Source organism: Xiphophorus couchianus, chromosome 17 (assembly GCF_001444195.1).
Source record: "Xiphophorus couchianus chromosome 17, X_couchianus-1.0, whole genome shotgun sequence".
In the NCBI taxonomy this organism is placed as follows: Eukaryota; Metazoa; Chordata; class Actinopteri; order Cyprinodontiformes; family Poeciliidae; genus Xiphophorus; species Xiphophorus couchianus.
In genome coordinates this window covers 16,870,844-16,885,421 of record NC_040244.1, presented here as the reverse complement: position 1 = coordinate 16,885,421, position 14,578 = coordinate 16,870,844, and the positions used below count along the sequence as shown (strand labels likewise).

The window sequence follows — 14,578 nt, the reverse complement described above, 5'->3', positions numbered from 1 at the left end:
TACATTATTGTCTTTAGGACTGGTTTTCCATTTTACTCGTGAATGTAAATGTTAACTTTTATAGCTGCTTGTTTCCATTAATTATTGATCAATGTGAAGTCACCTTGTTTCTGGTTGAAGTATCTCCAGCTTCGCTGTTTGTGGTGAAGCCAAGTCAAGTCTACTTCAGTAATATGAGTGTATAGTTATTTTTCTGCTTGTCATTTCAAGTAGCTCCTATTACATAACACATTCCAAACGTTTGTCTCTGGAAACCAAAAGAGATGGCTTCTTATAAGAGCCTCTAAAAGACAGGAGTCCATTCAAGCAGAAAACTATGTTGACTTGACCCTCCTGGTGAAATACTCCTGTCCAGCTCACTGTTTCAACAATCAAGTATGTCCATCGAAAGCTGTCACCTCCTCCATGCTGCAGTGAGAAACCAGTGACTGAGTCAGACCAGTCCGGGAGGTTTCTGCTTCCAGCTTACTGTGATCACTCATGGTGCAAACAAAACTCTTTGCAGCTTGTCAGGGTGTGTTTGGGGAGTTATTTCAGAGTGTCAGAGGACATATTGTGACAGATCTCTGACAGCAGTTTCAGCTGCCGGGGATTTGTTACTGGTCTGAGCCACAGCTCTTTCTGCTGCTCAGATGGGCTGCTGAGAGTCCAGGTGGAGAACAATCCTACTGACAGCAGTGGCTACTGTTTTATTGATGAAAGAAGTGGCATATATTTCCATAAAAACATCTAGTAATAATAAACAGTAATAATAAACTGGGCCGACCATTTTCAAACAACGTCAGATTTGCATTTGGATGAAGAACAAATGTAAATACTTTTTTATTTTTTATTGCGACATTAAAATGTCAGATTAAGAGCTTCTCCAGCTGGTTAACAGTTCTGGAATATTTCCCGGCCTTTCTTTGAAATGAACTTTCAACTTCAACCAATAACAGATCGTAAGATAACATTTCAACGTCAGTAGAACACTAATAAAACAATCTGCTGCACAGATAAAAGTGGTGGAAGAGTTTCCAAACACTCTTTTAAATACATTGTGCAGTTAACAAAGGTTAACTGCAATAAAAACGTTCTGGGCTAAATGTGTTTATGGATGCCAGTTTAAATAGTTCCAACACCAGACTTACCTTAATGTGAATTAATATGCACAGTGGAAACCATTTGAGCACCAAGGCAGAAGCTAACACATTCTTATTGGCCCTGGGAGACACAGCCAATCAGTGACAAGGAAAGAATGGTGCTCCTGGATTGGTTATTTTGCAGACTCCGTCCAAAAAGTCACAATAATGTAGAGTTACAGACAAATCTGTGAATAGGAGAATCCACAAATAAGATATGACAAGAGCTCCTGTGCGCAGGTCATGAAGAATAACAAGGTGACTGGAACAGCTAGATGTGATTTTAAGAATCAGCTATAAACTCTTCTGATATCCATAAAACTGTTGCATCATCAACCACTTTAACCTGCAAGCCAGACCATGACTGCCTGTAGAACATGATCTGTACTGCACTACAGAATTGTTACTGAAATACGTTCAGTAACAATTAAAAGAGATGACCTGATTCAATTAGGCATAAGTAAAATGGTAAAATCCTGCCCTATGTCTGCACTCTGTGGAGTGTCTACGGACTGTCAGCTTGCATACTAACTAATCTGGTATGTTACAGAACTAAGGCGACAGCAGCAGGACAACTTTTTATTGTTCACAAATCTCCTGAGAAAACACCAAATACAAATATTAGTATATTCACACTGGTTTTGCTTCTGAAGGCCGTCATCATCCTCATCACCACTTGTTTCACCCTCTAGTTAGCGCCACGGCTCATCAAAATCATTTTCTGACTCTACTGTGTAATGCTGAACTAAAAGGAAGCGGAGCCTGCTCTGTCTTAAACTGAGCAGTTCTGTGACAACAGGATTTGCATCATAATGTGTTCTACAGTTAATGAAACCACATGTGGAGGAAGGAAGAGGATGACTAACTGCTTACAGAAAGACACACCTGTCTTTCAAACACCAGCGCTGGGTAAGGCTACCACCAGAGATAACACACTTATCCCTTCAGATGTCAAAGGTCAACCTCAGACCTTTGGGTTGTAGAGTAGAACCTGTCCCAAATGAACCACTGTTCCTGGCTTTACAGCAGAGTTTCTCTGGACCACTGACCATAATATTCTGTTTCTCTGTTCCAGAACATCTGATTCAAATGACTGCATGACCTCCTCTGCATGCCATCAAGTGCCGAAGCAGCCTGATAATCACCCACTTATTCAAGTCAGGTATGTGGCAGAAGGATAACACCTAAAACATGCAGGGCAGCTTGTCTGATCAGTGGAATTGAGGAACTCTGAATTAGAGCAACAATTGTTGTGTTGAGAACTTCAGAGTTTTTGCAATGAGGAGCCATGTTGGAACTTCCAGTGACCAGTAAGACAGAGAGTGAGAGCGATAACGCCACAGTGAACACACCAGCTCCCCATTCACACCTGAAACCTTTTAGTGATAATGATTAACATGATACAGGGGGAGACAAAATGGCTATTTGGGCCGTTCTCACTATGCTTGCCAGCTGTTTGGACATTAATGACTGATAGTTGATTTTGAGAAAAAAAGCAACTTTACACTGTTATACAAGATTTGTGAAAGTGTTTTTATTGCTGTTAACTGAAAATGCATTGCTGCTAAAATTATAAACTTTCAGTAACCACAATTGCGTTTCAAAAAATACTATTCAGTTTAGACAGGGCAAAAGTGGCCGGCAGGACTTTTACAAAAAAAGGGTGTCAAATAAAGGGAGGGTCTAACTCTCTCTCTCTCTATATATATATAAAAGATTTCACGCTGTGAAAAATATCATGAAATCTTAGGTCATATGTTTTACTGTGTGAAGCAAGAATGAATAAAAATGACATGAAATCCAAAGTTCACTTTCAAATCTTCTCCGATCTTTATTCTTTTAGTTACATAAACACTCATGGCAAACAATTTGCCTCTTCCTCTTTGGTTTACATCTCGACAACCAAAACGTCTTTTTCACACTTACAAAAACCTTCCATCCTTTACTTTCCCTACTTACTTCGTCCATCGTTCACACTTCCTTTAAGCTTCCAACATCCAACGGTTCACCTTCGCCGGTGAATGATCCCTTTCAGTTCCAAAACAAAACTTTACCCGTCATCTCTCGTCTCGTCACAATTCAACTCCATCTTAAAAACATCATCTCTTTTCCATTCTATTCTACTCCACTGTTCTCCATGCATGATGCTGCAGGCAGCGTCCACAACTAAAGCTCCATGCAAGATGATCCACTGAAAAGTAATTTGTTTCATTTAAAAAGTCAGCTATAAAAAAAAACCAACATGGCTCAGTTCAAAATTTTGTTTGAAAACAAAACTCATCATTTCTTCTCATATGATCTGAATAGACCTTGGATTGTTATTGCTATGACTCTTAGTGAGAAACTAAGATCTGTTCTGGGTTTAAATTAATGCCTCTGCAGGTGAGAACAACAGTGTTCTGTTGTTTCAGGAATGTATCAACATCAAATCTGTCCCCAGATTCATTTCTAGCTTTGTGTGGTGCATCATCGTCCTTACCAAGCTAAAACAGTACTGCTTTACAATACCTACAAAAACATACAATACACTTTAAAATAGAAAAATGTAAAACGTTAATTAGCCCCAAAATAGGTCTAAAATATTGTTTAAATATCAAATCAATAGTAAACAGGATTGGATTACAACCTCGTTCTTCACAGACTCACACAGATCGATGCGCGAATTCTGGCTTTGGTTTTCACCATGCTTCCCTTTTAAAGCAAGTCATGCACTTTTTCCACAATATTTGGCATGGTTGGGATGCACTAGTACATAGCTGCCGAAGAGGACAGTAACAGAACACTGCTGGAATAATACAAACACACGCCGACACACATAAATAAAGTTCCACAGTTCTTTGTTCTGTTTCTATACAACACACATCAGTGTCCACTGAGGAGTTTGTTCTCCCGTTCACTTCACACCATCGTCTCCTTTCTCTTCCCCAAGGAACCCAGTGACCTTTTGTCCTTTTTGCATTTGAGTGATGATGAAGAGAAGAGTGGTGCTGACAGCGGCGAGGCCAGAGAGGAGGAGGAGTGAGAGGAAAGTGATGAAGTTGTGGAGCCGGACGTGGAGCTGCTGCATGGCGAGCTGGGGGCGGACTGAGAGGTCTGCCGTGGGCAGTTCTCATCCGGCTCCTCCAGGTGGATAATGGCGGAAGCGGAGGACATGCGGCGCTTGGAGTGGACGTTACTCATGTGTGGACTCGCTGTGGAGGGCTCGCCCGTGGGCCTGTGGACTGAGATGGCGCTGCGGAGGCAGTTGAGCCACTGCTGCTTGTGGAAGACATCGTTGACCTGTAGCGTGTGGGACTGGGAGTGGCTCGGGTCTTGTGAGCGGACACGGAAAATGTTCTTAGCTGCAGAGAAAAAGGGGATATAGAATTAGAGAAGGACAACAAAAAGAAATTGGATTTAGCATTCAGAACTGGTCAGGTGAAAACCGGCTGAGTCCGGTATGGTCCAGTCGGTACATCGGTCGTACCTTTCTCTGAGTTACTGAAGGCTCCTCTGAAAGAGCCGCCCATCCTGACGTCCCCGTCCTGCAGGTCCTCCAACACCAGGTCCTGCACTGGGATGGGCTGCCGGTACACTTGGAAGCACTGTCGCTCGTTCCTGGTGACGGGCCGGGTCAGGACCAGAATCTCAGTGAACAGGAACACATGCAGCTTCTGGAATCAATACCAAAACAGAAAAGTGTTGAAAGCAGAGCTCTGGTTTGACAAGTTCTCTGGAGGATGGTGTAGGAGTGAATGTTTAGCTAACCGTGCCACTCTTGTTGCGCAGCTCGCCGTGACACAATAGACTCTTGCATTGTTCGATGCGAGGGTCTCTCTGCCTGTCGTCCAGATACTCCAGCTTCTCGATGTAGTACTGGCACTCGGACTCTCCCTTCTTCATGTTGATGTCGGAAAGAACGCCTTGGATGATTGTGATCTAAACACAACAGAGCAGTGGTTATGATAATGGTAGTCTCTACAGAAGATGCTGTTTCCTGTAGAGCGCCAAGTGTGTGTACTTACAGCTTCCTCCAGGAGGCCGGCGTCGGGGTGGTCTGGTGGAGTGTGCCTGAGGATCTCCTTCAGCAGCAGGGGGTACTTGACCAGGCGAGAGCGCGGGATGTCGAGAAAGCTCCACAAATCCAGCTTTCGGCTAAACGGAGACTCCAGGCAGCGCTGCAGGAAGTCCTGAACCCGCCGGTCCTGCTTCTTCTGGTCTAGCAAGGCCTTGGCTGCCAGCTGGTTGCTGCAGTACTCTTTGTAGGCGTTGAGCCTGGGAAGCTGCAGGAGAGTCAGAGATGCTTTAGCTGATGGCCATCATCCAAAACACAGAGTCAGTGACCACTGCGTTAGAGGACACCTACCCAGCTGATAACAATCTGCCCAATTTGGCCCACGGTCCCATCAGATCCTGTGGCTTTGGAGAGCCGGGCCAGCAGGTCTTCATGCAGGGGAATATAGTCGTCCAGGTTACCAAAGATGTGTGTGAGCTCCTCCTCAGACATGATGGAGAGCTTCAGCATTGGGTCATGGTACGCCTGCAGGAGCAGAGAAAAGCAAACCGGGTCAGATTTCAACATCCAGCCAGGCTGACCGGAGCAGCTGCTAAGAATAGCTCGGTGAGGAGCTTTAGGGGTACGAGGCAAAGGCGGAGGAACTATTTTTGTCTTTTTTTTATAGCTTCTGGCTCGGCTGCATAGATGGCCTGCCAGAGTTTGATTTAATATGTTTGCTTTTAGATGTCCTCCCTCTGCCTGAAAGCATTTAAAAAGAACAAACCTTGCGTGCAAGCTGGAGGTCCTCAATCAGGTCGTGTTCTCCACGAGACAGCTCAAATATGGCCTGAAGAGAGGAGGGAGACTGTTAGCAAGCCGTTCCATCAGACTGAATGTAACAGTGGAGGAGAAGCTAATGAAAACAACATGTTTGACACATGAAGGACAAGCTAGGATGCTTGGGCACGAGTTCCTGGCTTGTCAGGTTTATGCAAGTTTACAGAGACGAGGAAATGAGGCCTGAATGGCTGAGATCTGGAATTAACTACTTTCAGACAAATACAACAGAGACTCGTGAGACTCGTCTGGTACTCTGCTAGAATTCCTCTCTGTCTGGATTTCTGAGTACAGGCATTTAGCCCGGTCTTATCCCTTTACTGTATTTCTGTGTTCCTGAGCTAAATCTCACCTCCTGGCGCTTGATCTCCTGTGTGGAAAAGGTTCCTTTCTGGCGGACATCCAATGTCTCTGACCACAAGGTGCTGTTCCTTCTTTTGGGCGGTGTGGGGGCCGTTGCCTTGCTGCAAGGCTTGTGGGGCCCGGCCGACGACTTGCCATCACCCCGGAAAGAGGCCTGAGCGGGAAAAGGGGGTAAACGTCAGCAATGTTGCTCGAAGTTCCTCGCATGCAAGAGGGGTCACACGTCACAAGAGCTCACCTGGAGGGTCTGGCCGAAGCGCCGGACGGCCCCATTTTTAACCGGAGAGATGAGGCTGGCTAGCGACGTCACCCTGCCGTGTGGACGGACACGCTTGGTGCTGGGTTCCTGAACAAACACATGAAGGATTAGTCTGGCTGTGGTCACGACAAAGGCAAGTCATCTTCATTCATTGTGCAGCAAGACAGAAAGACTCAATCAGGCCTGCTAACTGTGAAACCTCGACAGGAAACTCAAAACACATTTACAAGAGACAAAGCAGATCAAGTCAAGTTATAAATCGTCTATGAGAGGAGGATCTGGAGCCATGCAGACAGCCTGACGCGGTGGCTGACACACAAATACTGGGGAGGAAGGAGCTCCAGCAGCTGTTGGCTCTATCATGTGAGGGGTGGAGGGCCAAGCCAGTCCAGTGAGCACAAAGACCCTACAGACTGCTCGTCTGCTGGGGAGGGGGTCTGGAGAAACGCCAGCAATGCATGAAAACGTGTTTCTCGTTTTTTCAGTACCCCTGACAACGGCTACATCTCCGGTCTGGAGCAGCTCAGACAAACTGGCAGAAAACCTCAACCTGCCTTGCACAGTGCAGAATGGCAGGGCCTGCACAGCAGAGGATTCACCTGCGAGTTTAGACAAGCTCTCCAACAAACCTTGCGTGAGAGCAAGCTTACACCTGAGCTGGGTGACCACTCCTCACCCCCTTCCTCACCCAGCCCTGAGGCTACGAGAAGCAAAAGAGCTGCTCGACTTTGAGCCAACAACAACAGGCTGAGGAAATCAAAGTCAGAGAAGAGCAGGAACGATTTGAGCCGGTAGAGGAATCATTTCAAGAGTCTTCTGAGCTTCTCATGGTGGTGTGCTCTTTTTGATTGAGTGCTGAAGCTGCTTGCTGTTTTTTCTCCTGACTCAGGCCAAGTGGGGTTTTGCCTTGGCTCAGCGAATGTGGGAAACACTGCAGCCATTGAGGCTCCGGGTGATGTGGACAGCTGTGGAACAGATCAGCTCGGTCTGCTCTGGCTGTGGTTGACACACAGTCTGCTGTGGTCGGGGTTCCTGCAAAGACCCCTGAGAACTTCCAGTACTTCTGGCAAGCGACAACAAAGAGATGCAGCGTGTCAGCTGCTCTAAATGCGGTCTGTGGCCTCTGGAGTTCAGACATGCTGGCCTCTAATTTGTAGCCTTTTTATATCAGAAAAAAAAACACATTTTAATTCTAGACAAAGAGGGCTGAAAACAACAGTACAAGTGGTGGCTTTCTAAAGTCAATATTGGAAAAGCGTGCTGAGCTTTTTGCCCTTCCTGTCCTTTGGAAGGAGGCCCCAGAATAACAAAGGGCCACTAGTCCTGCTCTTTGTCTGACAGTCCAGAGGCAGAGAAAAGTTGCTATTCCTGTCAGCCTAACTGTGCAGTTTCAGGTTGTCAGGCTGGATTCTGGAGTTGTTTTTTTTTACTTTGTGTGGACAGTATCAGAGGAAAAATGCAACTCAAGCTCTTTCTTAGAGGACCCAGACTGTCTTTAAAGTTCCAACTTCATCAACATCCCTTCCTGTTTTGCCCTTTGGTGTAACTAAATTTACCCAATAGATGATGGGACAGCTTTTCTAGGGTTTTGCTTAGCAAGTGAAAACTGTTTTAAAATTGAGTAATCCTGTGAGAACAGGGTTTGCATCATCATGCGTTTGGAGCTTCCCCTTTATGAAGATATTTACAGTTAATGAAACCACATGTGGAGGAAGGAACAGACTGACTATTACTGCTTACAAAAAGGCACACCTGGCTTTCAAACACCAGCATTGGGTAAGGCTTCCAGCAGAGATAACACATTTTGCCTTCAGATGCCAAAGGTCAAAATCTACCTATGACTGTTTGGCTTTGGCTTGAGACAGAGAGCAACCCCCCCTCCCTGCTGCTGCATTATCTGTGCTGCTTTCAGTTTGCTGACTGTCCTGATCTCACTGTAGGTCACCAAGACTGAGCCGCCTGCTGGGATCCAGCTCCAAGGGAAAACTTGGAATACACAAAGTTTACAATTCAGAAACTTTATCAACTCTGAGGGCCACAGGATCTGAAGGCACACAGGCCAAAGTCTCCTCTCATATACCTGTACAGTGCGCAAGTGTGATAAGAAAACAGGGTCAGGCACTGATTCACTCGCAGTCACACACAGGACACACACGTATGGTTTCATGTGAAGCAGCCCCAGTCAAACATTTACAGGAGGACTCTCAGTATCTCAGTATTGGTACTCTGTGACTTTCTGCCTTACCTCTGATTCTTTGTTGGCTTGGTTCTGGCAGTCTGTCACTTGCAGAGTCCGTTTGATAGGCACCAAGCTACCCAGCTCATCGTAAGCCACCATAGCTTTTGGCAAAAACACAGAATCCTTTAAATCCTGGGGAGTTAGCTCCAAGTAATCCACAAAAACGGAAGTAACAATTGAGTCGAAACAAATTGATCCACCTCCTCCCTACCTATAGTCTTCCCTTTGAGACAGCTGTCTCAGCTGCCCTCATGCACATACTCTAAACTTTGCTCTGAGACACAGAGCAGGGCTGGGCTTTTATACAGCAGTCCAGGCTAAGGGGAGGAGCTGCTGCTGGAGCTCTACGTGTAGACAGTATGTGGATGTGAGGAGAAACTGCCTGCATGGTCTGTTGAACCATCCACACAAAGTAAAAACACTAGTCAGAATTCTTAAGATTGCAGGTAAATCTTACTGCTAACTGAAGCTGATGTAAACAAAGCAGATAGGGGATCATCAAGGATGGCTGCTCGGACCCTGATTAGAGCATTTAATGTGGGTTTATTTCATGGAACTGGGATGAAATGTGCAGTAAAGCCTGGCAAAGATTGTAACTTTTGTAACCAAACACATCTGCAGTGTTTGTTTATAATCCTGGACTTTGGCATGACTGCAAAGTGCCAAAGTCCAGGGTTATAATAAACCTGGACTTGGGTTATTATAACACTATGTTTTTATTATAGTTTAGTTTCATTTTACTGTGTCTTTTGTTTGTCTAAACATAAGAGTCAGTCAATTTTCCCTTCGGTTCGGATCAGTGATCAGCACATTTTTTTCTATTTATCAAATTGATTAAAATTAAGAACCTCCACCATCAACCAATGCAAATATATAAATGTTCATTCACACCTTCATTTAAAACGACTACCTCTGTCAAGGAATCCGTGGAACATTTTCCTCGATTTATTAAAATCCTTAGAAAACAGAAATAAATAGAAAATAAAATCTGTATTGGATAGTCATATTAAAAATTAATTTACTAAAATAATTTATCAAAAGATTTTAATGCAATGAAATAGTATAAAACTGCACACCGACGCATATATTTTCATCTAATATGAAATAAGTGTGACCCCAGTACAGGAATAAATTATTATTCTATTTCTTCTTTAATATATTGGAAGATTTTTGTTACAGTTTCTCCAAAAATAAAACTGGATTTTAAAAACGTTTTATAAGCAACAAGCGAAAGCTGTTACAGCTTTGACACTTAAATCTAAGTGATCCATAAGATGACCGACTGTAAGGAACATTTTATGTCCTGACATATTAGGGTTAGGCTCATTACTATAGTCAAGGCGTATAAGCCACTAGGGATGGATAACATGTCAGGATTAACATCTGTATTGGTCAATATGTAAAACATTTTACATAATATATTGGTTGATAAATATTAGAGCATGCTGATATTAACAAGTGGTTATTTTTCCATCTTGGTAATGTGCTATTTGCTTGGTCATGTAGCCGTAATAGTGAAGCAGAGACATAGTGGCGATGTCAGTGTGGTTGTTTTTTTCAGTGTGTTGAAAGGGTAGTGAAACATATATGATATTGATTATCGGCCATAACAGCAACATTAATATCGGATATTGACTTTGGTCCAAATTTTTATATCAGCGCATTCCTAAAAATGTCCCATCATACCATTCCTATGGTTTCAAGTTCTATAAATAGTTGTAATTTAAAGTGTTAAAGTGCACAGATGTCTCTCCAATACTGCTCCTCCCCACCTGTTGCTGCACACTGCCTACACTTTTACCTCGTATACAAGAAACATACATTTACCAATTACTTTTACTCAAACCTATTATATCATGAGAACCTCATGCTGGCCCAGACCTACAGTGTATATACATATATATGCCCAAATTGACATTAAAACGGCTCTAGAGTGTATGATTAGCTCTATTAACGTTCACTGCACTGCTGTGATCACTAATGTGCATTTAAGAGGCTGTATAGACATTCTAATGTGTTTAACTAGACTTCAAATAAGCACACATTGTTAAAGCCCAAGATGGAGTATTATTAGTCTCATGTGTAGTTATTTAAAAAGTTGCATAATGAATGAGTCATTCTACTTAATAAAGTGAAATCAAAGCACAAACCACCAAACTATGTTTCAGATGTTAGAGGAGGTCGTTAATCAAACAGTCTGCCTGAAACAGAGCTGATAGTCTGACAAGCCGACCCTGGGGGGAGGGGCAATTACAATATCAATACCAGGGGCACAGTGGCACACTGTGCCACATTTTTACCCTGAAAACTGTGTATTGAGGGAAGAGGTCAGGGGTGAAACTTCTGCACACGTTCACTGACTTGTTAGAAGAACGTTTCAGGTGAAACACACAAAGTAGTGTCTCTTTTCTTATTACTGTGCACCTAAATGAAGATAAACAGCCACACCTGAGGACTCCACACCCAAACAGTTGCTGCGCGGTCGAGACGCAGAGGTGTTGAACCCAATGAGTGCCTAATGGGGAGGAGGGCTGCTTAGCAACGTGCGAAAATGTTCTTGCAATCAGGACAAATGCACAAGCCTGTTCAGACAACCCGGGGGTGTGAAAAGTAACACCAGCTTCTTCTCGGGCATATGTGCAAGTTTGTGGTGACAAAACACAGATGGAGGCATGGAGATGTTAACACCATGTTCTTTGGGTTTGTTAGAGGACTCGTCTGGCGCAAACGACACTGTGTCTGATCCACATCAGCATCAATACAGCGGGTCGGGTTACTTCAGTTTACAGACACAGTGATCGGACCCAGTGTGGGCCGTAGTGAGTGAAAGCTGTGCAGAAGGAGTCAGAGGATTCCTTCACCCGGGGATGTCGGAGTGTCTGCACGGCCCTGCTGCTGTTACTCACCACAAGAAGAACTTGAGCTGAATCAGCTGTATGTCTGACCCAGCCTCTATAAAAACTAAACAACATGGCTAGACGTGCCTGTGCTTTCCGTCACATGCGGCTGCAGCTGGAGCAGAAACAGCACAGGATTTACGCTCTGCCTGATCTCAGAGGGCTGTCGGGGAATGAGTAAGGCAACAAGCGGCTGGTTTTACGCCTGTCTAAGCCATGGCGTGCCAGGGACAGACTGGGCCTGGAGGCCTGATGGCTGCTGAGCTCACCTTCCCCTCCACATCAGCGCTCACACAACCTGATTACAGCTCTGGAGCAGGCACTAAGCTGCCAGCTCAGGCACTAGGAGCCCCATACACAGCAACAGGGCAGTGGAGGAGCTGCTGCCCTCTGCTGATGGACTCTACAGCTGCACTAAAGAGTTCCAACACTGTTTTGGGTCAATGATCAATAACTTTACAATAAGCAGTAATGTCTACATAGAACATTAATGTCAAAAAGTATCCCCCCCCCCAAAGATTTCTGAACTTTGACTGGGCCACTGAAACACCAATTGTTTCCATGTACTCTGCTGTAGATTTGCTGCTGTGTTTGGGATAACTCAGATTAGGCCATGGTGTTAGTGTTTGACTTGAGGATACTTTGATATAAAGAAGAATAAATGACCAACTGAATGACTGCAACGTGCCAAAGTCCAGGGTTATAATAAACCTGGACTTGGGTTATTATAACACTATGTTTAGTTTCATTTTACTGTGGCTTTTGTTTGTCTAATTTATTTTGTCTTAATTAGTTAGTATGTTTGTTAGTTTTTAGTTATTAATAGTTAAATATTGTTTAGTTTCAGTTTAGTTTTTTGTTAGTTATAGTAGTTGTTTCAGTTTTTTTTGTACTTTGACCTTTTTGAATTCTGCAAATAAAGGTTAACCAAAGTGTTGCACTGTGCATACATCAACAGAGTAATACTCAACAGAAGATACTATTTTCAAAAAGTGTATTCAATTATTTTTGAACAATCAACAAACAAGTATTTTGCAGGGTAGCATAAGTGGAGTAACGTAATTTGCAGACAGCTGACGTAAACTGTTTGAATGGGAGGGAAAAATATTCATTTCAGTTTGAAAGGCTAATAAATAGATTCATAAACACAAAAACTAAGGGTATTATATCTCTAATTTCAGTAAGTTTTATTTTTTATAAATGAATAACATAGTTCCAATGAGTAATAGTTTTTTCCCATTAATTATTGTTTTTATTTGTTTCAATAAATGAAAAAACTATTTCAATTTCAGTTTTCGTTATTTGTTAGTTTTAGTTAACTATAATAACCTTGGCCAAGTCCTTCAGCAGCAAAACAAGCCTAGATCATCTCTCCTCCTCAATTCTCTGGTCTCATTGGTCTACAGGACATTACACCAGAATGATGGGATAATGTACACTATGATTATTCTTGTGGTTCTTCAGATGCAGCATCACCAACCTAAGTTGTGTTGCTGTATTATTATTAGAGAGAAGACCTTTTCTCCTGCCAACCCTTCCAAACAAGCCACACCTGTCCAGTCTCTTTGCACAACTGATGTTGAGAACTTAAACATTTAACATGCCGAGGCCTGTAGAGCCTAACATGGAACTCTTTGGTTGGTTTTGTTTGAACTTGGGGTCAGAGTTAAGATTGTTTAACCAGAATTAACATCCATTAATGTCCCAAGACTGGAAACTTCATTTAGTCGTTGTGAAGATGTGTATTTTCAAAATTAAATTTTTTTCCAGAGTAACTTCACCTGTTTTAATGCTTTTTGGCAATTTGAATTAAAATAAATTTAATTTAGTTCAAATGTATATACCTCTCTGCCTTACAAGAGCTGATGTATTCTACCCTAAATGCAGTTACTTTTATCAGGCTTAAAGTAACTTAAATAAGCTGTTTCAGGTCTGTTTTTGGCATTTTACATAGGCCCACTTTAAGACCAACGTTTTCAGGATAACATAAATTTAAGGTTGTCTTGTGATCGAAAAGTAAGCAACATTACTGTTTTATGATTTTGAAATGAGTAGAAATTTAAAAACTAAAGTGCAAATGGTACAGTGTTAAATTCTTCCTCTACATGGAATATCAAAGACAAAGCAGGTCAGTCATATAAATAACATAAAAGTCATCCCGTTCATTAAATATTGTTAGATTTGCATCCATTAGAAATGAAAGGAGTCGAGATCAGTCCGGAAAGCCAACAATTTTTTTTATTGTCCAGTTTTATTTATTTATTTATTTTTGCATATTTATCCATAAATTGTTAAAAAGCAAATTCCATACTTTTCCAGAGTGTTCAAGACATGTAGGAGCCTTATTAAATATTTTGCTGTTAGATGAATGACTGACATTTCTCACTCTGCAATGACTGTACAACACGTCTTATCCATTTTGGTGTAATTTTTGTTTAGTAATTGATGACACAGTAGAATCTTTTGTGTGTACTTCCAGCATTAGATTAAAATAAAATGTTTCTTTTTAGGTGCTGACAATGCAAGACTGAGCTCAAGAGTGGAATTGCTGTATTAGAGTGTGAATGAAATATCCTCAGATAAGGAAACATGTTTCTGTAGAAGCGTTAGAACCCAGTCCACCCACGCAGAATTCACTTGAAAAAGAGACGGATGATGTAGAAAGTGATCTTATCATCACATTGACCTGCAGAAACAAGAAAGACCTAAAGAGCACTCAGTCATTACTCCTGTTTTGTCAGTGTTCACACCCAGAGCAGTCCTGGTTGCTACCAAACAAAGCTCTGGTAAACAAGACTAAAAGGGACACTGCAGACAAAACACTCTGATGGACCAATTAGACGGGAAGATTGTGGAACAGAACCAGTTTACATTTTCATCCTTGTC

General features: G+C 42.7%; 1 protein-coding gene across 3 annotated transcripts in view; it reads right to left on the bottom strand.

The window, feature by feature from the left end:
* Positions 1-2,927: 2,927 nt before the first annotated feature.
* The window catches only part of net1 (neuroepithelial cell transforming 1), a 30,477-nt gene continuing 18,826 nt past the window's right edge, over positions 2,928-14,578 (bottom strand). For 2 of the 3 annotated variants that reach the window (XM_028043902.1, XM_028043903.1), the window contains 8 exons: positions 6,536-6,643; positions 6,287-6,451; positions 5,882-5,944; positions 5,467-5,640; positions 5,126-5,383; positions 4,869-5,039; positions 4,588-4,774; positions 2,928-4,462 (listed from right to left, as the gene is read on the bottom strand). In XM_028043902.1, the coding sequence (XP_027899703.1) occupies positions 4,020-4,462; positions 4,588-4,774; positions 4,869-5,039; positions 5,126-5,383; positions 5,467-5,640; positions 5,882-5,944; positions 6,287-6,451; positions 6,536-6,643 (1,569 nt within the window). In that variant the 3' untranslated portion in view covers positions 2,928-4,019. Of the gene's footprint in view, positions 4,463-4,587; positions 4,775-4,868; positions 5,040-5,125; positions 5,384-5,466; positions 5,641-5,881; positions 5,945-6,286; positions 6,452-6,535; positions 6,644-8,801; positions 9,078-14,578 lie in introns of those variants that run through there. The other variant, XM_028043904.1, reaches the window with a different exon arrangement.